Consider the following 23,147-nt stretch of genomic DNA (forward strand, 5'->3'; position numbering starts at 1 on the left):
CGATGCTTCTCTCTCCCGCTCCTCCATTCCACTCTATCTGAAAATCAATGGGAAAGTATCCTCGAATGAGGATAAAAAACAATCCCAAATCTACTGCTTCCCAGAACTGGTGCTTTTTCCTCTGTTTTCTGCATCTCAATACAGGTTCCGCTCAGAGTCTGCTTGATGGGAGACTTCAGGTACCTTACAACCGTTCAGCCGGCACTTCCTCTCTAGTCTTGGCTAACAAACCTCGACTGTCCTTCCCTGACCAGCCCTGATCATCCCAGACCTTCCCAGAATGAACGACGCCCCCGTCCCGGCAGGTTCCGGGACTCTGCCAGCTGCACATTTGCTGCCGCAGCCTCTGCAGCAGCCAGACCACAGAAGGAAGCACATGAGGGAGCACTGATGGATCTAGATTCACACACGGAACGCCACTGCTTGTGACTGCTAGGGTTTGGACCATTCGTCTCCCTTTGGTTGTCAGGTGTGGCAAAAAACCAACACTAAATGAAAACCTAAAGCAAAGTGAATTTTCAAAATCCTGGAAAAATGCAAAATTTCATGAAATTGTTGAAAGTTTCATTGGACAACTGCTCAAGTCCCAGGTAAAACCTCTCACTAATAAAATGAGGATGTGGAAGGTTAGAGCAGTTACCTACAAAGAAGAGCCAATCAGTAAGTATTACTGATGACTTGCTGGGGGCTCTTTAAAAGTATGAGTTCAATATCAAAAGAATAAGAGTGACTTCTAGGAAAATGACGAAGTTCTCGCACATCGTCCTTAAAACAGCCTCATAATCATACCACAGGCATCAACCTGTAGGTGCTATCATACTGCACAATCACACAATTTCCGTGAGTTTTACCAAAATGAATCAACACTTGGTTCAATCCTTGCTCAAAAAATAGTGCATACGTTTTCAGAACCTAAATTTGTGATACTCTGAAATAAACTTACTTTCATATATTTGCTTCAATTTTTTAAGATGGAGCTCCAAACAAATCTTTGATTTTTATTTACAATGAAATAAAGTTTTAATGGAGTCGCTTGAAGTAGACTTTTCCTGTACCAATTAACCTCACATAAAAGGTTCTCTTGTATTTCTATTACTGCACTAAGTACAATGTGTTAAAGTTGGTCCACTTTATCCCTCCTAGCTTTTCTCCTTGAGAGCAGGTGCGATATCATTTCTAGCTCTGGCAGCTAGCACAATTCCTAGAACATGCTAAATGCTAAAAAAAAAAATGATGAAATGAGGAGTACAGTATTTTTAATAAATAATTTTGCAATTGAGTCTAGCACTACCTATATCATATATGATATATTCTCAACACTTTAAAACATCCACCGGCTATTGCAAATGGTCTCAATTTCAATCAGATAGTCACTGCTTCGTATATGTTTAAAAACATGCCTGTTCTTTTAAAAATCATACCTTTATACAAAAAAAGGCATTTAACAGTGGTCCATAGAGCGTGATCTGAGAGTCCGGGGAAAGTTCCAACTCCACGTGCAGCTTGTCAGGTGGAAGTTCGGAGGGATCGACAGGCGGACGGGAAGAAGTAGAGGGAGAAGAAACCGCTCGGTCTGCCGTCTTCTGGGACGGCCTCAATACGGACAGCATCGTTTCCTCCATTTCTGACACTGGAATAAATTCAGAAACTAAAAATTTGGTGAAGGAGGAAAGGATCTCCGAGAAGTTCTTCAAGGAACTATTCACTAAGAAGTTTTACTTGGCAAATATGAAAGCAACTAACTCTGATATAATACCTATAGTATATAATGAAAACAAACCTGAAAGACCAATAATCAAGAATACACAATAGAGTAGACTGCATTGAAATATGTGTAGAAATACATCAATCAGACTGCACAGGATCAATGAAAAGTTCCTCTGAAGTCCCTGCCATATAAATTTGGGTCAGGATGAGGCTTTCACTATACTTGGACATTAAGGTACAGCTATTTTCCTTTAAATAGCTATTCAAATACAGCATGATGTTATCAAGCTCCATATATAAGAATAATTTTGAAAACTATTTTTTAAAATTTAACTCACTGGAAAAATACAAAGGAAATATTGCTTGATTCTAATTCCATTTTGGATCCCAATTTTAAGGCACATAAGCTCCAGGTTAACTAGCGTGGCAGATGGCAGACCTTGAAAAAATTTTGTGATTGCTTTCTCTGAGCGTACTTCCTCAACTCTACAATGATAATAAAAATGTCAATACCTATCTCATAGTTGTTGTAAGGATTAAACAAGATAATGTAAGACAGGAAGCAGCTTGGCCTGGTATTTGATACATAGTAAATGCTCAATAACAGTTAGCTATAATAATATCAAAATCCTTAAAAGATTTTAAATGCACACAATTATGTTAAAAGAATAGATGCATTTTTTTTAATCTTTGATGATTATCAATCACAACACCAGATGTTCAAAGTACAAATTATATAAAAACACTTACATGATTGTTTTAGCTGTTCATCTGCTTTTTGTGGGTAAATTGGATGCCATGTATAATCAATTGTAAGCATGACACTGGGGACAGTCCAGCATTCAACCCAACCAGCCCTTTAAGAGTAAAGAATAAAGTTTCTGAAACACCAATCAGAAAGAATATATGTACCCACATGTTCATAGCAGCATTATTTACAATAGCTAAGATCTGGAAACAGCCCAAATGTCCATCAGTAGACAAATGGATAAAAAAGCTGTGGTACATATACACAATGGAGTACTATGCAGCTATAAAAAAGATCTCCATGGAAGGACCTGGAGAGTATTATCCTATGCGAAACAAGCCAAGCAGAAAAGGCAAATATCACATGATCTCACTTATTTGTGGAATATAATGAACGTAACAGTCTGAGGAACGGGGTAGTCCCAGAGACGTGGAAGTGGGGTACAGACTGACAATCCCCAGAAGAGAAGGTGGGGGGGATAAACCACAGAAATTATATGTATGTATGCATGAACAATGGACATAGACAACAAAGCTGAGGACAGGGCAGGTAGGGAGGGGAAGGAGGGAATCAGTGGGGGAAAAAGGAGAAACATCTGTAACAAAAATAAATAAATTAATTTTTTAAAAAAAGAATAAAGTTTCTACTCAGGTACTTATTCCTTTCATTGTATACAAACAACAGGTACAGATAATCAAATTTATTATTATTCTTTGAAAGACTCTGAAGAATAGTTTCTCCACATATAAACAGAAACATTTCAGCCACTCCTGTTATGCACTCACTTTTCTTGCGTGAGGTTCCGCCATTTGGGCTTCACCGTTCTCTGGCTGCTCCGACACTCAGCAGGGAGACCAGTGTCCTGAGTCATTTTATTTGGGTGACAATTCTTTACCAGCATAAATAATGAATATTTACTAGGGTGGCAATCTGGTAGAAACAGATGTAGATCAACATCTTCTCCCTAAAAAATAATTTATAATAACTCACAGTAATAAAATAGGTCTATAAACGTTTCAGGTTACTATTTACAGCCAAACCTCTCTATAATAATCTTGAGAATAAATTCAAAAGAAAGGAACCATAAATTCCAAAACACAGATTTTACATTGAACAGTCAGATAAATAACTGAAGTAAGATTTTACATTGATTAAAACTAAATTCTGATTAGATGTCAAGAAAAAAGTCAGGATAATAAACAGCACAGTTTCCACAAAACAGTGAAAAGATTATCTTCCGTGGGTATAATAGCTGTTTCACATGTAATTCAGTAAAAAGTAAAAAAACTGTCTCACTAATATAAGCCCAGGTGGAATATGTTCTGTAATTTTATTAGTTTTTAAAACATGATTGTTTCTTTTGATTCTAATAAGTCTTGATTCCTCAACTGGCTTTTAGGAATTCTAAGCTGGTGTATCAAAGGATCTTAATTCAGCATCACTTTTGTTTTTTTGGGTCCCATAATCTTTTTCATCCTAATGCCTGGTTTCTTAACAGGCAGCAAAGTCAAATGCTTAAAATAATAGGACCCTATGCTCTATCTATTGCCTGGGTTCAAATTCCACCTCAGCCACTCTAGCTATGTGACGAGTCACTAAATGTGGCTTCTCAGTTTCATAGTCCACGAATGCAGACAGTAACACCTGCCTCTGGAGGGTTGTTCCAAGAATGAAATAACTACACATAAGCACAGGAAATAGTATCTGCGCATAGAAAATGATTAACAAGTGTCAGCTGCTCTTATCATTAATTGCCTTTTTTTTTTTTTACCAGCATAACCTCCATCGATACTACAACTACTACTGATGGCCGTGCCCTACAATTAGGTGTTCCACAAAATCCTGGGTGCATATAGGCTGGTTTCCAGACAAAAGGAAGAAAGGTATTTGTGGTTGTCGCTTGAGTTCGTGGTTACAGTGAGGAATGACATACAGGGAAGTACATAAAAGCTAGTTCTCAGACACAGTAAACATCAGAGCTAGAAGGGGTGTCAAAAAGACATAGATCAGTCACAGAGGTTAAGAAATAATCAACTCAAAATGATTTCCTTATTGCCCACCTTCTTTGGGGAAGGTGGAAAACTCAGGGGAATGGCAGAATGCTATCGCTAACTACAAAAGAGACCAGGGCACTTCTGTGACATGGAAGTTAGTGAAGGATGGAGGAGGGCTAAACTACTTCAGGGTAGCCAGGGGACTGGTGGACACGAGGGGGTGGATAAGCTTTGGGAAATCCAACTTACTAACAAACCTACTAAATGCATCAAGTATACGTACTCTTAGGGAGAACTTGGTATTGCACGTAGCTGGAACGAAGTCCGTAAACGGCAAGGAGAAATCAGTATTTAGTGTTTCCCCACAGGCTGCCAGATATACTACAAAAAAGGGAAAAAAAAAAAATGTCCTTTTCACTTCAATAAATTATAAATAAAAAATGCCTTAGAGACACATCTAAACAAAATTAAGTTTAAGACCACATGTTTAGTCCAATAAAACTCTGAAATACTCCTCTGAAAGTCTCACAAAATAATGAAAAAAAGATCAATTCCAGTATCAACTATAAAAGCATTATCAATTTGTTGGTATCTGTCTTAATGAACAGAATACTCAACTCAATTTTTACAAAGTTCTCACCATTTTCCTGTTGTTTAGTGGAGCAGTCAATCCAGTTGTGCTGATTAGCAGCCCAGATCATTTCAAACTGATGGAACATGATTTTGAAATTCCACGTATACGGAACAAATGAGAAGATGTCTGGAGCACTATCACTAGACCAGTCTTGAATTAAATCTAAAGTAATCAGGATGGGAGACAGAAATTAAAATTTATTGAAAGTCAGAAAACAAAATGTGAAGATTGTAACACCAGTCAAAAATGAATTTTTCATTCATAACTAAAAAGAACTTTTATACTAAACTATTAAAAGATGGTTAAGATATAGCTAAATGATTTAACAGAAAACAGATGTTTACTTAGTAATCACAGTTCCAAATAGAAGAAATCTATGCATTCCATAAATTATTTTTTAAAGAGACTATGGAAGATTAAAGAGAATTCCACTATCAAAACATCCAACTCTGAGGATGTTTCTTTCCAATTTTGTTCTACACAATCCTTCCAGATTTTTATACTATCCTACATGCCCCTGCCAGAAATGTATGCTTGATTATTTCACTCTATCCTCTCCTGTATATTTTTCTACCTCTCTCTTTTTCAGGGGTGTGGCTTGATAATTGGTTAATTGGCAGAAAGAATCTCATTTCATTGAATTTCTTCAGTGAAACAGGGTTGACCTCATTTTTCATGTTTTTTGTTGTTGTTAATCCTCATGTTGTAAATACCCATGTTAATGGGTATTTTTCCATTGATTTTTTTAGACAGAGTGGAAGGGAGAGAGAGAGAGATCAATGTGAGAGAGGAAGGGAGGGAGGGAGGGGAGACTGCAGCATTCAGTCAAGCGAATATTAGGTGCTCTGGGAGAGCCACTGACCCTGGCAAATCAGACCAACTCTGTTTGGCCAAACTTGTCACAGGAAGTCTCAATAAATGCTGCTTGTTTTTCTGCAGTAATATTTATGCTATTCAGACACCAAGATTACATGTTTCCATACTCATTAAATATTAGTAACTATCATAATATGCTGAAGAAATGAAGGAATTTTTCTAAGGACATCAACTCAATTATCTATGCCAATGGAAAGGAGAAAGTAGGGTCTCCCAATACAAACATAACATACTTGACTATCTGAATATACTGTTGTGGATTACAATTATGAAAACAAAATCATTCAGCCATGCTGATGCCTAATTCAGGAAGAGAAAGGAACCAATTCATCTTCCCCGCCATATTCCCTGCTAGATCGAATCAAAGCACCAGCCTAAAATGGGTTCTTTTATTTCCTCTCAGCTCAATTTTGGGTTCATATTTTCCTTTTGGGTAAGAAGACAGCACAACATACCAAAATTTAAATTTTCCTTTTGGTAATCTCGGCCCCCAAAATGTGCAAGTTAAGACAGTCTGTGTTGCCTAGCTGCTGTGGCTCAGTGGTTGGGCATTGACCCTGCACCAAGAGGTCACTGGTTCGAATCCCGATCAGGACACATGCCCAGGTTGTGGGCCAAATCCCCAGTGGGGGACATGCAGGAGGCAGCCAATCGATGTTCTCTCTTATCAACGCTTCTAGCTCTTTCTCCCTCTCCCTTCCTCTCTCTCTAAAATCAATAAAGGAAAAAAAATTTTTTTAAAAAGAAGAAAGTTTGTGTCGTTAAATCCCTATGTTGAATCTAAAAGCAAAACTTCCCGAATGGCAAGCAGTTCCCTGTGATGACTCTCATGCATTTGTGTATGTTAGGAAATTACCTGTGAAGAAGTTCTTCTGTGCAAAGATGAAGTGGTAGGTGGCTTTATACACCTCTAATTCGCACTGCCACGTCTGGGGCATGTTCCACACTCGGGGGTAGCTGGCAATGATGTGGAACTGAAAACCAAAAGGTAGAGCTTAAAATGTAAGCCTGTGTGTACAGCATCAGAAATAAACTCACACTCACTGGTGAGAAATTATTTTCCTACTAAGTGGAACAGAAGGTCCCTTAGAAATATTAATATTTCTGTGGCTAAAGGTCCATGGTTACATCCAGTTCCTTGAAATACTAAGCCATGATGTGGTCAAAAGACTGGAGGAACGACAGTCAGGTTACAGTTTCAATATAGCCCTTGAGTAAACTCCCAGAGTAACAGCCAACACCCGAATACCCATGACTCCTCTGCACCCCAGCTATTCGGGAGCAGCTCGGGCGAGGGGGTGCACACAGCACACTGTCAACACAGTTCTGGCGCTGGCCACCTGGCTTCCCATCTGACAGCATGGTCATTACAGGCCTGAATTCCATCTGCCAAAGCTGAACAGCTGTGCAAAGGCAAGAGCTGCCTGGCCAGGACTAGCATGTGTGCATAGCACTACTTATCAGCAATAGCTCAGGCATCAATACAATGCTTAATATGCCAATTAAATACATATTCATGGTACTCAATATATTCTTGCTTAATTGCAAAATGTTCCTCTTAATTTACATATGTATCATGTGTAAATAGCTTGTTTGGCAAGCAGTTAAGAACCTACTGGTAAAATATATAAAAGAATCCTCTCTGAATGTCAGCCATCCTACAAAGTGGCTTTTATTATTGTTGTTATTGCTGTTGACCCTTGCTGCCTGATTACTGAATCCCCAATCTGAAATTTTGGTCATGAGCATTTCCGTATTTTTTTCTCTTTGTAATATGGAGCAATCCAAGGTATCAAAATTTTCTTCTTTTCACATTATTCATCAAGTAAAAACCAGAATGAATTATTAAGCCCAAAGAAAGAATCCAATGGGGCCAGAAAACATAGTAAAAAACAAAAGATTTATTTACAACATCGGACAGATAATCCAGCCATATAGCGAAGTTTAAAAATAATATTCTAACAACTGTTCATATTTAAAGGCCAAAACCCCACCTGAGATGGCCTTCCGGTCACTCCCCCGCCAGGAAGAGCGCGCCCGGGAGCGCCCGGCACTGCGAGCCTACTCCTCCCCCAACAGGGCCAGGAGCACCCGCTGGTTCTAGAACAGGAGATGGGCCGTGTGATGTCTTCCTGGTCATTAAATCTTACATTGAAAAATTAAAACCAAATTTGCATTTTATGCACCCAAGCATATCATCATATACCCCAGACTTACCGCTAACATCTCTGCCTCTAACAGGGTCCGGTACTGCATGCTGGTAGTGGCGTCAACATGTAAGAGCTGTCCTTTAATTGCAGGGGTGTAACCTAATAAATGAAACATAAAATGAAGAAGCTACTGGAAACAACCCCACCCCACTCAAAGGAGAATTCCCGAGAAGTGGTGGCCGTCACTATTTAGGTAGACCCAGTGGTGGGGAGGGAGCTTGCCAGCTAACAGGTTACTTTCTCAGCTGAACACCTCTGAGAGAAGAAAGTCCCATCTTCACATGATGTCTGTTATGACTCTGCTTTCCAGCGTAAAACTACAAGCCCATTCTCTGAATGAGAGTTTTGAAGTAGTTAAGATGGATCCCACGTCCTCTCTCCTTCCACTGACGCCCGCGTACCTCTTTTCATCTTTTTCAACCACTCCTCGCCATGCCCGTTCTTACACAACCCCAAGTAGCCTGTTCTGAACAGGAGCAGTGGGCACAGTACTTCCCTCTGCTCTCGAGGGGGGCCCTCCCGGAGCACGGACCCTGTTGTCATTGTTACATGGCTACTCCAACGTGCATTCTGCTCTGGGCATTTTGTTGTTGTTACTGTAGTTTTTCAAACACCTGAATCCCTGAGAAAAAAGTTTGACATAGACTTGAGTTCTATTTGTTCCTGTCTCAGGCCTAAGCCTGTTGTCCCTCAGACAGTCATTTAACCTTGAACAAGGCCCCGACTGGCTTCCTTGGAGCCGTCCTCCAGCCCGCAGCCGGTGTGCTGCGGCACTTCCATGGTCCCTGGCAGGTGTGCTCCAGCCCCTGCAGCCCTCAGGTGCCCCTCCCCCAGTGAGCCAATAACTGTACAAGCTGTCTGTATAAATCCTATTTCCTACGTGAGTCATCAGTTTAAAAATGGCAGCAGCGCTCCCTCAAACGAACCCTTGTCCATTTTGTGCAGCACCCAACTGCCTTTCCCCCGGCCAGCTGGGTAATAAGGCTGTCCTAACAGGGGCCGCCTCCTACCTTGACCTCGCTGAGCCTACTGTCCTAGGAGCCTGCTCTGCGACACAGGAGGCTAATCTGGAGCTAGCTAAAATCCAGTTTCGTTCTTCACGAGCACAGCCCCCAGTCCCAGGGGAAAGTGCCCTCTGCCATCCCAGTCCCTTTTTCAGTGGGTTATCTCAGCGGGCATACCCGACTGCTCCTACTTTATAGGCCCAATGAATCCCGTCACCCCTCAGCCCGTGTTCTCCTGAACTTTAAACAAAATGAGTGGCAGGAACAAGCAGAGAGAGCCAAGCTTAGTTAGAGAGTGCTCTCTACCATAACCATCATGACATTGCTGGCTAGTGATTTAAAAATAGGGGTAAGTTGCTATTCTCTGCACGCTCAAGAAAGTGAATAAATTAAGCAGAATTTCATTTTAATTGCTCTCAATTACAAATGTAATAAGAGGGTCAGAAGATGAGAAAATGAAGATGGCTATATAATATTTTGATCAATTTAACAAAGTATTTACTCATGTTGTTCATTAACTTGTATCAAAGACCAAATTTCAAATGCATAATGAATTAGATTATTTCAGCAATAGCTATCAAGGCATTATTTACCATTTGAAATATGAAGCGTTCTCCTTTCTTAAAGTTTTGCTGTTCAAAGTACCCAGTTTACTCCCTGACAAAATCTACTAATATAACCCAAAGTAAAGGCTATCAGTCATTCAGTTACTGGCCATGTACCACAAGCCAGGTACTGGATTCAGCATCAGGTATACACAGCACCTGCTCTCATGCAGAAACAGGAAAAATATGCTAAGCAAAGTATGCTCACTTACAAGAGAGAAATCTAGAGTATAATAAAAGCAATGAATTATATGACTTAACTTGATTTAAAAAAATGTTCCCCTCTCTCTGGCTGCACAAATTATTTAATTAACCCCATTAATTAATGTTTGTTGAAGTGGATTAACAAACTACTGTTTATATATTATTTCCCTGCTGATCAATTAGAAGAGAAAAGCACTCCCTGCAGCTTACCATTTTCCTCCACTGTCAAGGGAATGTTGATTTCCAAATAGGAGCCTGCACCAACATTGACATGCACAGCGTTGGTTTCCTATCAAGAGAAACAGTAATTAACATAAAACATTCACTGTAATTACACTTCCATCTTTACCCTTTAGTTATTATCACAGACAAAATATAACCATCCATGATATCAAATAGGTATTAAAAGTTCCTAAGGCCTGGCCCGGGTGGCTCGGTGGATTGAGCATCATGCCATGCGCCATGCGCCAACAGATTGCCAGTTCTATTTCCTATCAGGGCACATGTCGGTCTCAGGCTCAATCCCCAGTAGGGGGCTTGCAGGAGGCAGCTCTCTCTCTTGCAGATGTTTCTACCTCTCTCTCCCTCTCCCTTCCTTTCTCTCTAAAATCATTAAAAACATATTTTAAAAAAAGGTTCCTAAGAACAAAAGTTCAAATTTATACCAACAATACATTAAAACAATTGGGGCAGATATAAAGGAGAAAATGAACCAAACTATAGTATAAAGGTTTGTTATTATTATTAACTTCTGTCTATTGTTTGGCACTTAATGAAAGTAACATATATACAGTTATTGGGGTGGGGTGGCAGGAAGCTCATAGCCATTAATCTAACTACAGGACTAGGTACCAGAAAGATGCTCTGGAAAATAATGTTCAAATTTTAAACACTATTTTCTCTATGTTATTTCAATAATTACCCTATTTTTGGTAAACAGCAAGTCAATCGTAGCATCTGCAATAATATTCATTCGCAGTTCAAAGGCAAGGATCTGTCTTGGTCTCCCTGGCTGTGCAATTTCAGAAACTTTCAGAACTTGATAATCAGGTGGGAAGAAAAACTTCCATAAACAATCTCTATATAAGAAGGTAGAAAGAATAATGACATGTTATTCCAATGAAATTCTCTCTGATAAGGGACCAAAATCAACATTTTAACTTTATAACTGCTATCTTATTTAACAAATAGACGTAATAGAGAAAAAAAGAAGTCACAAACACCTACTATAATTTCCTCTCAGTAAAACAAAAGACTGTTTTCTACTGTGAGAAATGGGAGATTTTCTACAAGTGTATCAGCTGTCCAAATGGCACAGTTGCTGAGCTAACTCTAAGCAGTGTCTATTTACGTGAACATTTTAGATGTCTCCTCATCACTACTGAAATGTCCTCTCCTTTGTTTGAAAGTCTTCCTCCCCTGGCTAACTCTTACTTATGTTTCAAAACTGAACCACATATTCCCTCTACAAAAAAGCCTCCCCTAATTCTTTTCTCCTTTTATTTTTAATATGATCTATATAACTTTTATGGGCTGAATTGTGTCCAACTAAATATTCTTATGTTGAAGTCCTAACCTCAGAATTTGGCCATAATTGGAGACAGGGTCTTTAAAGAGGTAATTAAGTTAAAACTAGGTCTTTTTGGTGGGCCCTAATCTTAATATGACTGTTCTTCTAAGAGGAGGAAATGTGGACAGAGACCTATGAGACACACAAAGGGGAGACCACGTGAAGATGCAGGGAGAAGACGGCCATCTGAAAGCTACGGAGAGAGGCCTCAAACACATCCTCCCCACAGCCCTCAGAAGGAACCAGCCCCGCCAACACCTTGGTCTCAGAGTTCTAACTTCCCGAACATGCCAAGTTTCTGGTGTTTAAGCCACAGTCTGTGGTACTTTGTTATGGAAGTCTCAGCACACCAAGTCAGCACCTTTCTAAGCTTTTCAAGAGTTTTTACTTCCTCTATTATGCATGTAATAAACCTATTTCTTTCTTTCTTCCTCCACTAAAAGTAAAGTCTTTTATCTCTGAATCTGCATCACCCCAACTATTGCTGGCATATTTGCTGATTAAATACAAAAGGAAAAACAAAGGAACCAATAAATACGCTGCTTGTTCACCGTTTTTCTAATGAACTAACCCTTCCTTTGCAGTAAACGTGCTTAAGCCAACTTCTCTACAAACAAGTTAATATTTGGATTAAAATGTCTAGGGATATTTTACCCTGCCATAATAAAATAGCTAGTTTTAATAAAAATTACAGTATCAGCTCAATACATTTGAAAGACTATTAGAAATATAAAGCACCTCTGCCTGTCGGCCCACGGCCCGTAGTTGAAGTCTGTTCCTTTCCCACAAACTATATCCAGTCCCCAACACGGAGGCAAGTCTTGTAACTTGCAATCCTCACTGCTCATTTCTCCTTCAATGTTTTCTTCTGTTTCTTCCGGAACAAGTCCTGCATTGCAGAATATACAACATAAAGGCAGTTACTTAAAATAACCATTAAAATGTTTCTTTAGATCAGCAGTGCCCAAATTTTTTGATCTTAGGAACATTTAACGTTCTTAAAAATTATTGAGGATCCCCAAAGCTGGTATTTTTATATTATCTCTATCAATATATACTGTATTCAAAATTTAAACTGAACAATTTAAAAATTTTTTCTTTTTTTTTTTTAATATGTTTTTATTAATTTTTTTTTTTTTTTAAATCCTCACCAGAGGACATTTTTTGCATTTATCATCAGATAGAGTGGGAGGGAGAGGAGGAAGAGAGAAACATTGATGTGAGAGAGACACATTGAGTGGGTTGCCACTCACGACCCCAACAGGGGCAGGGGACAAACTGCAACTGAGGTACGTGCCCTTAGCGGGAACCGAACTTGGGACTCTCCAGTCTGCAGGCTGATGCTCTAACCGCTGAGCCAAACCGGCCACGGCTGTGTTTATTAATTTTTTAGAGAGAGAGGAAGGGAGACAGAGATAGAAACATCAATGTGAGAGAAAAACAAAGATCAGCTGCCTCCAGCACACCCCCTACTGGGGATCAAGCCCCCAACTCGTGCATGTGCCCTGACCGGGAATCGAACTGGGACCTCTCAGTCCATGGGACGACGCTCAATCCACTGAGCCTTGCTGGCCAGGCAAAAATTTTTATTTGTTAAATAATAAACCCATTATATATTGACAAAATAAAACGTGTGATAACATTTAATAAAAATGATATGAAAAATAACTCTATTTTAGGCCTTTCCTCCCTCTCAGGCACGCATCCCCTAACCTCCAAGGCACCCACGAGATCTGCAACCAGGGCAGCAGTGGGCTCCACCAGGCTAACCCCATGAAGCTGTCTCTAACCCCTTGGCTCTGACTCTCCAGTGAGCCAAAGCAGCCCCACCTACGCTCTCCTGTGGCTGCTTCCATCCGAAGCACGTTCTTGTCTCACTGTCCTCAGCTTTATTTACTTTACTTTTTATTAAGTAATTTTTGTTACAGATTTCCCCCTTTTCCCCCCTAGACATCCTCCTCCTGATCTGTCTCCCCCAGCATTGTTGTCTATGTACATTGGTTATGTATATATGCATATAAGTTCTTTAGTTTCTCTCCCCACCAACTCCCTTCTGAGGTTTGTCAGTCTGAATACTACTTCTTTCTATGTCTCTGGGTCTACTTTGTTCATCAGCTTTTTTTCGTTGATAAATGAGATGATGTGGTATTTGTCTTTCTCTGATTGGCTTATTTCGCTTAGCATAATACTCTCCAGGTCCCTCCATGTCATCTCAAAGGATAAGAAAGAAATCATTCTTCCTTACAGCTGCATAGTACTCCATTGTGTACATGTACCACAGCTTTTTCATCCACTCATCTACTGATGGACACTTGGGCTGTTTTCAGATCTTAGCAATTGTAAATAGTGTTGCTATGAACATATGGGGTACATATATTCTTTCTGATTTGTCCCCAGCTTTAATAGTTATTCTTAAAATTTATAAAAAGAAAATAACCACATTTTAATGAAAAATAAATTTTAATTTCATTTTTTAATTAAAATATTTTTAATGAAAAATAACTATATTTCCTAAAACAAATTAATTTAGTAAGAAGTGTTGGCACTGTTTTTATCTTGGCAAACCTCTTTCATGTCCAGTTCAACTGAATACAAGTGAATTGTCACAGCTGCTTCTATATTAGAGCTGTTGTTCAGGATCTGCTATATTTAAATTTACTATCTCTCTTGCACTTTGAATAACAAGGCATGACCTTGTAATATCATGCATTGGTCATTTGGAAAATATGTGTTCACTAAGACATGCATATTTTTTCAAATATTAATAAACTGATTAAACATTTTTAAAATTTTTTAAATCCTCACCTGAGGATATGCTTATTGAATTTAGAGACAGGAGAAGGGGAGAGGGGAGAGAGAGAGAGAAAGAAAGAAAGAAACATTGGTTGCCTTCTGTACATGCCCCGACCTGCGATTGAACTCACAAGCCAGGTATGTGCCCTACTGGGAACCGAACCTGAAACCTTTTGGTATACCGGACGACACTCCAAGCAACTGTGCCACACCGGCCAGAGCTCATTATTACACATTTTAAAAATCACACTTGTTACAATCAGAAAAATCACCAAACTCACAGTTGCAGAGCCAAAGTTTCCAAAATGCTAATTTTCACATGAAAGCTCAAACCACCGTTTGTCCCTAGCTATGCTTTCAAGTAAAACCATCGTTCCACAAAAACAAACAAACAAACAAACAAAATAGTTCAGCTTAGAACTGAATCACACAGGTGCTTCCTCTGAACACACGTGTACATTGGCACACAGCACAAGTGTACTGTGTGTCTTTGCCATTTATCACACCAAAAACTACAAAGTTTACCAAGGGTCAAGATTTGATCAAAGTAACTTTTGCTGGCTCAGCACAGGATGCAGGCACATGTCTCACTGCGCACGCGTGGCCGTCAGCAGGGACCCCTCATGGGGCCGGCACTGCCGCCGGGGTTCCTGCTCCAGCGCTAGCAGATTCACCTGCCGTTGCTTTGGCACCAGCAGGGACCCCTCGTGGGGCGGGCACTGCCGCCGGGGTTCCTGCTCCAGAGCTAGCAGATTCACCTGCCGTTGCTTTGACACCAGCAGGGACCCCTCGTGGGGTGGGCACTGCCGCCGGGGTTCCTGCTCCAGCGCTAGCAGATTCACCTGCCGTTGCTTTGACACCAGCGGTGCAAATGTCAATGTGGCAAAAAAGGCAAACAGCACCCAAGTTTTAGTTTTGAAATACTCTGACCTAATAAGCCCCCTGAAAGGTGTAACAAGATAGCAAGTAAGAAAAGGGGGGCTTAAAATCCAATGTTTAGATACTTTCATAAAACAAAAACCACCCATGAGGCATCGCAGCTGGATTTTAATGCTGAAACTGGAAGCCTAACACACTAGGCGTTTTCCTAGCGGACATGAACAACCTTCACCACCACCTTTTCTCAAAGGTCTGTATTCATGGTCATTTGCAGTCACAATTTTTGAGGTACAGTGATGAAATGGAATCTGAAGGAAAGATCACAGTATCGTTTTCTTTTGGTCTGGAATGCTAGTCATATTCACCTTTTGACAACGACAGGTATTTTTTAGGCAGGCACTCCTACATCCACATTTACCATTTACTGGTTCATATTTTTATCCCAAGTAAAGAAACTTAAAGCACTGTTAGACACCGTTTCACAGAAGAAACAGAGCGGCCGCCGTGAAGCACTCGGTCCCACCTGGCTCGTCCATGTAGTAGTAGATGTCCACATCATTCGACTGCAGCACCACGAAGCCTTCTCCCATCAGTCTCGGGGGCCTAGGGAGAGAGCAAGGCAGGCTCAGAGCATCTCCAGAACACAAAATGTTCAGTGTTCTTGTTAACGGTGGTGACAGGTGAAAACAAACAACAAAAACTAAAAAGGATCAAGTGTAGCATCTTGAAAAGGGAAGCCATCTTTCACAGACAATGAATTGTTCCATACCTGTCTTTTATATTAGACTAAATAATAAAATGGTACTGAAATTTTTCAAATAAGTAAATTAGTTCAATAAGAATAAACAAAAATTGTTTCACATTTTCCATTTTAAGTTATGAATAAGAGAAATCAATTTAAGGCAAAGTTTAGATAAATACAAGAAAACAATATTCATTGAAATAGAATAATTATATTCTGCCTTTATAATAAATTTTAAATAAACATAATCTTGTCATTTTTACTGTTAATAACTTTATATTACCTATTTCCAAGAATATTTACTTGGTCAACTTGAACCCAATTTAAAGCAAACATGTCCAACTCAAACTCTGGACTGACTGTTTCTCTGCAATCTCTTTCCCACGAACCATCAATCTGGAATTGCTTTGCTTTAACCCTTTTTTGTCATGCACATCTCCCTTCCGCACTAAAAGTTACTTCTCAATCACTAGATAATCACAGAAATTCAACAATCTTTTTAAAATGTAGTAAATCTTAATGTTTAATGTTATCATTTAATCTTCACACTTTTGAAAAGTAAAAAATACAATTTTAAATTGTTTTATACAAATGAATAGCAGAATGCTTCTCCATCTTATTCTCTAGTCATTTTCATAAAACCCCGACTTATTTATCTGTGCAGTGTTGAACTTTCAGCCATAAATGCAACAGCATATGCTGGGCAAAGCCCCTGATCCCGAAGAGAAGCCCAGCCCTGGCCAGTTTGGCTCAGTGGTTAGAGCGTCGGCCCACAGACCAAAGAGTCTCGGGTTCAATTCCAGTCAAGAGCACGTACCTTGGTTGCGGTTCGGTCCTGGGCCCTGGTCAGGGTCGCGAGGGAGGCTGCCAGCCTATGTGTCTCTCCCCCTCTCTCTCCCTCCCATTCTGTCTGAAGCTAAGAGGAAAAACATTTCCTTAGGTGAGGATTAAAAAAAAAAAAAGAGTGAGCCCAGGAGACGCACAGCCTCCCTGGGCCCCAGGGGACTGTCTACCCTCCAGCCAGCACCTGGAAGCTCAAACGGCAAGATCTTGAACTAAAAAGGAACAATCATGCTTCTCACGACCTCACAGACTTTCTGCTGCTTACACACTATAATGAATTTGCTGAGTTTACTATTTATCCATCCCTCTGTAAATAAAAACCTACCTGTAATGTGTATTTTCCAACCTCAAGTATCAGGGCTTAACTGCCCAAAATAAGTTTCCCAAATATAGTAAGAAGGAGAAAGGGGTAAAAAATTATAGTCGTAATCTTAAAGAAAAATAGTTTAAATTAGAGTTTACCAATGGATAGCATATCCATTTATCTCAGGATTACGCTGTTAATTGATTTAACAGGGAAATATACCTAATTATTGCCCAACTTGTAACAGAAATTAAAAGGATGCTAAAGATCTAATTGATATCTATATTAGACATATAGAAGACATTCTTACTCATCATTTTGAAGACCAACATATCTTGGACTAGGAACAAGCATGACTCGAACATTTTCAAGCTTTCCTTTCACAATATGCATGAATTGGTCAAGATGACTGGAAGGTGGTTTTGTAGTATAAGTTAAGAAAGCATCATCAAAATTGATGCACAGAGTTTGAGGTTGGTAATGATTTCCAAAGGCCAAGCGACCCTACAAAAAGATTAGAGATATTATGCATTACTATTCGGGCTCAATTTTTTTCCTTAGCTAACCTAGTAACATTTTCAAGCAACAACTAAATGATTCCACTTTAGCACTGTCTATATTTAAATTACTCCATGGATCAATTTAGACTTGGGTTTAAAGAAATTTAAGAATTTATGAATAAATAGCCTTTCAGGTCTAATAAGTTTATGCTAAATGGTACTGATGTTAAAATAATTCTTTCACACTTTATGAAAATTGAAAACAAACAAAAAAAACCCTACAAAATTACTTTCTTTTCTTAAGTGAAAATTATGTTTTCATAAATAAATGGTTCTGTTATTAACCCACCAAACATTAATAGTACCAGAATTACTTACTGTGCTCACATTGACCTTTATGACCGGAATAAGTGATCTCCATGAAGATGTGGGGTCCTGAGATTCTGTTTTTACTTTAACTCTAATAAGGAAAAATAAAAACTGATGTTTATAAAAAGACTTAAATACCTGAGGATACAATTGACTTCCTCAAAATATACATTATGAATACCAGCTGTATCTTTCCAGATACATCTAATGACGGCCCCAGTGAGCAGAGACCAGTACCCCTCAGGTGCCTCATGGAGTGCACTCCATCCTGTGCCGGGCTTTACACGGGCAGGCTGTAATAATACAGCTACGTTTTCAGAATGACAAGCTCTAATACTGAAAGTGTAAATTATGAGATGCTGTCGTGATATCCACCATTATGCCCACACTACACTACAACATGACATTTTACATGGCAGCCAAAATTATTATTAAAACAAATGATCACCACACAAGTCACTTTGATCTTCTCTACTGTTCTGAGCATTTCTGCCAACTGAGGTGATCCTTTTCCTTCCCTATTCCCACCACTTTATGCCAAAACAATGTCCTCTCAGTAAAATAAAAATGACAGGCTAAGAGTAAGAAAAAAATGGCCATATACAAAGTACACAAAATTTAAGGAATGAAAAGTTCACAGCAATTCAATCAAGATTTCGAATGAAAACTTGAGGCATATCAGTTCACTAACCCACTATCTCCTCAGTCACATAAAGGTGACCCTCGGTGCTTAAAACAGACCCCACTCACCCCCTAGCCCCCTCTTTCCCTGGGGTTCCCCGCCTGTGCATGGCTGCTGCTTACATTAAGTCTGGATTCACTGCTAACCATCCTTCTTCCTCATTCTCCACGTCTAACCTACCACTGTCTATGGGTTCATCCGCCTAAGTGTGTCTCGCTGCATCCACTTCATTCCTTCCCCTTGCTACCAACCCAGCTGCTGGGCTGTCCCAGCATCTTTCCACCTGGCCTCCCTGCCTCCAGTTCATCTCCCTCCAAGGACATCACAGCACCACTGACCTGGGGGGAGGCCCCGATCCTGCTGACCTTTTAGTCTAATGTATCCCCACCTCGAATAATCCACGGCAGCCTCAGTAAGCAATTTCCCTGTCGCATGTGATATTTCTTCTCTACGGAAGACTGTTCATCACCACCTTTCCCTAACTCATTCACCCTTCAGGCCCCAGCCCTCCTGACCCTTCTGTGTGTGTCCACAGAAATCTCCTCGTCCCTGAGGTAACACTTTGTGCACTAAAATTACCCATTAACCCTTCTAACTTCCATATTTGGCTATAAATTCCCTCAAGACAGAGGAGTTGTCATATTCCCAGTATTACCAGTACCTCAGCTCAGTGCCTAGGACATAATGTCCATTAAAAATTTAATTGAGAATAACTGTCATCATAATCTACTTTAAAAAATATTAGGGCCCGGCCGGTGTGGCTCAGTGGTTGAGCATCAACCCATGCACCAGGAGGTCACCAGTTCAATTCACAGTCAGGGCACATGCCCAGGTTGTGGGCCCGATCCCCAGTGGGGGGCGTGCAGGAGGCAACCAATCGATGTTCTCTCTCATCGATGTTTTTATCTCTCTCCCTCTCCCTTCTTCTCTGTAGAATCAATAAAAAAGAAAAAAAAAAAAACTATTAGGTATGCAAGGATGTTTATCATTCAGAAATCAATTAACATTAACAGTCTAAAACCAAAAAATCAAATGCTCATATCACTAAATGCAGAAAAAGCATTTGACGAAATCCAACACCCGTTCATTATTAAAATCTCTCAGTAAACTAGGAATAAGGAAACTTCCTCCTCTTCATAAAGACCATCTACAGTTAACATACTTAAAGGCAAGAAACTAGAGCTTTCCCACTGAGATGAGGGACACAGCCAGCAGGTCCTATCTCACCACCTCCTTCCACTCGGAAGTTCTAGCTATTTCAGGAACACAACAGGCAGAAGGGCTACACATTGGGAAGGGGAATAAGACTTTCTTGGTCTGCAGGCAACACATCTGTCCATGTAGAAAGTCTGAAAGAATCAATCAAACGGACTGCTTTGAACTAATAAGTGATTATAGTAAAGTTGCAGGACACAAGGTTAATAACTTATAAAAGTCAGTCACTTTCCTATATACCAGAAAGGGAGAGTGAATGTTTGCACATCGGAGACTAGTAAAATCTGAAGGTACAATGAACCTGTCAATTTTGGACTGGGTTCTTGCTCTTCCATTTTCCCTTGTTTTATCCTCCTCTTTCTTGGGTGGGATTATTGTTGGCTCCAAACCAAACAATTCTTGAAGACGTCCATAAAGATCCGACCGATTGTAGACATGAAATTCAAAGTCATTGACTGTGATGTATAATCTGGTTTCTGCCTTTGGATCTAAAGACACGAATTATATACAAACACACAAGTTCTCAGTCAACTTTTTAAAAAGTTTAGTCAAAGTTTCTGTTAAAATCTTTTTTCACAGCTAAAGTAACTTAAATGTTTTATTTTTAAAAATTTTTTATGGTAAATAGAATTGTTTTAAAATACAGATAAAACACTGGCAAAATAAATAAAAAAAGCGGAGGTCACTGTAGCATTTAATTTAGCATTCTAAAAATAAACTAAATTTCTAGATTCTGGTTGTCTAAAGCCAGAATTTAAAGACTTTACACTAAGAATAGAAAAGTGCCATTTACAAAGTAAAAGTATAACTTGACTGTAATATAGCAATTAAAATTAGATATGGCCAGTTAGAACAGCTTAATTTTTTAAAACAGGTAGAGAATTGTTATTAACTTTCATTTTAGTAGCTTAAGCTGTGGTTTAAATGGTAAGGTATCAAATTTCACCAAAATTAACTTCAAGTTATTAGCAAAAAGGCATATAAACTGTCAAACACCCTAAATAAATTTTAGTTTAAACTAGCAAATGAAAAATACACAGTAATATATTTCCAAAATAAGGAAAGTCAATCAACAACTTTCATTTTTTCACAGTAATATCTTCAGCTCCAATCCTGGTTTTTCCCCCTCATTACTTCCTAAGATAAATGATGGGAGAAAAAACAAAAACCCCGTCCGGCCAGTGTTGCTCAGTGGTTAAGCATTGACCCACGCATCAAGAGGTCGCCGGTTCGATTCCCGGTCAGGATACATGCCCAGGTTGTAGGCCAAATCCCCCGTGGGGGGCATGGGGGAGGCGGCCAATCGATGTTCTCTCTCATAAATGTTTCTATCTCTCTCTCCTTCTCCCTTCCTCTCTCTAAAATCAATAAAGAAAAATAAATTTTTTTAAAAGAAAAAAACCCAATGACTAAAAGCTAAGATAATCCCCTAAATTATTATCATCTTTTCCTTGCTATAGGTCCAATTCTTTAAAATAAAAAGAATAGGAAACACACCAGTTTTTCAGTACATAGAATACATATGTAGTCAAAGACTTGATGAAGATAAATATCATTACCTATTTTTCACTGAGAAAATCAAGCTCTAGCCCTCATTAGGGTTAAGCCTTTCCTCAGTAGCCATCCACGACCTCCACCCAAAACGCCAGGGTCCAGTGTCCAGCAGCCTACTCAACTGTCTCCAGTGTGATGTCTAACAGGCATCTCACACTTGACAGATCAACCAAACACCTGGTCCCCCACACCTAATCCACACTACTCCCCATCTCATCAATAGCAGTCCGTCTTCGCAACTGCTCTCTCTTCCATGCCCCAGCCATTGCCAGCTTCTATTCCAACACAGATCCAGAGAGCGGCAGCCACCACTCGGGCCCAAGTCCACACCCACTAGGACGTCTCTGCGGAACACAGCAGGTGGCTCCCACCGAGTCTCCCTGCTTCTGCCTTGACTCCCCTGACTAAGCCTGTGCCTCACACGCTGGCCAGACCTTCCAAAGCCTAGCTTTTGGAGAGAGTCAAGACAAGGTCCACTTTCCTGGAAGCCACTGGTCTGGTTAGTGTCGGGTAAAAGGGTTAAGGCCACAGCTGGGGCACTAACAGAGCCATGAAATAACTGTGGAGAAAATTTTGAGATGGCAAAATTCTGATGATAAAAGCAGAACCAGAAGATATTCTAGAGCTTGCATTTCTCATTTTCTGATCATCCTTATCATACCGGATAAATACGAATTAATAGCAATGTCAGGCAGAAGTATGAATAAAGTCGCCAAAGATGAAACATTAGAAAAGTGTCCTAGTAGAATATGTAAAAGGTGCTGAGGCCATTTATCCCCAGGATGGGTCAGGTCCACAGATGAAACGCATGATAAGGCTAGAAAAGTAGAAAAGGGTCATGACCCTGAATAAATATTCAGCTAAAGTAACCAATTTAACCAGGCAAGAGGAAAGCTGTTAAAGGATTTTCAGCCGACTGGTGATAAAATTAGAGTTTTTTCAAGTTCAAAGCTTTTACAAATATTTTTATCTATTATAATATCCATAAATAAAAACTGATTCTATGATAGACAATTTCAAACACATGAAAAAATGGAAACTCACCGTGCTGCTTCTGCTTTGGGTTATACATCTTCCACCAACGAAAAATTATAAATCCATCTTGAATTCTAAGCAAGATGAATTACAAAAATAAAAACTTAAGTAATAATTTACTTGATTCTTAACTAGTTATTATAAAAGACAGGCAATTGATAATTAATAAAGAAACACAAAATCTTCTCAACAGAACACTGGCATACCTAAACGTTTCAACTCTTTTAGTTAAAGAGGAAAAGAGGATTTGTACAGGTCTAGTTACATTGTTCTATTCAGGTAAAATGTAATACCGGATTATGTTCAACAGGAAAATGAAGTGCTAACAGAAAACCCTTTTCTGTTATATTTTTAATGGTGCAAACTATATAAACAGAAAGCCAAATCTTGAAAGGAGTCATGAGCACACTAAGGGAAACTTTAAAGATATCCCTTTATTTCTGTAATAATATATCACCTTATGCTCCAAAAGGATGCTTACAGTATCTTAACTGTTACTTTTTACTTTTAATTTGGAAGTAGTTTTAGACTCACAAAGAAGCTGCTTCTACTGTTTTAAGAGAAGTATAAGTGTCGCCAAACCCTGGCATCTCTCAAATAATTCAAAATTTTCCACGTTCTATCTAAGTAACAAATTTTAAGAAGATCACAAAAATAGAGTAAGCTTTTCTTTTGAGGT

At 39.4% G+C, this 23,147-nt stretch overlaps 1 protein-coding gene across 3 annotated transcripts in view; it reads right to left on the reverse strand.

Moving 5' to 3' along the window:
* KIAA1109 (KIAA1109 ortholog) overlaps positions 1–23,147 on the reverse strand; it is a 147,618-nt gene that overhangs the window by 107,206 nt on the left and 17,265 nt on the right. For all 3 annotated transcript variants that reach the window (XM_036241410.1, XM_036241409.1, XM_036241411.1), the window contains exons 6-20: positions 22,478–22,542; positions 20,181–20,367; positions 17,992–18,073; positions 17,424–17,617; positions 15,748–15,827; positions 12,291–12,441; positions 10,905–11,061; positions 10,193–10,271; positions 8,177–8,268; positions 6,816–6,933; positions 5,090–5,245; positions 4,733–4,830; positions 3,241–3,419; positions 2,458–2,564; positions 1,422–1,630 (exon numbers count right to left, since the gene is read on the reverse strand). In XM_036241410.1, coding sequence (XP_036097303.1) covers positions 1,422–1,630; positions 2,458–2,564; positions 3,241–3,419; positions 4,733–4,830; positions 5,090–5,245; positions 6,816–6,933; positions 8,177–8,268; positions 10,193–10,271; positions 10,905–11,061; positions 12,291–12,441; positions 15,748–15,827; positions 17,424–17,617; positions 17,992–18,073; positions 20,181–20,367; positions 22,478–22,542 — 1,954 coding nt within the window. The remainder of the gene's footprint in view (positions 1–1,421; positions 1,631–2,457; positions 2,565–3,240; positions 3,420–4,732; positions 4,831–5,089; positions 5,246–6,815; positions 6,934–8,176; positions 8,269–10,192; positions 10,272–10,904; positions 11,062–12,290; positions 12,442–15,747; positions 15,828–17,423; positions 17,618–17,991; positions 18,074–20,180; positions 20,368–22,477; positions 22,543–23,147) is intronic.

The sequence above is a fragment of the Molossus molossus genome, unplaced genomic scaffold (genome assembly GCF_014108415.1).
Source record: "Molossus molossus isolate mMolMol1 unplaced genomic scaffold, mMolMol1.p scaffold_m16_p_4, whole genome shotgun sequence".
NCBI classification, from domain to species: Eukaryota; Metazoa; Chordata; class Mammalia; order Chiroptera; family Molossidae; genus Molossus; species Molossus molossus.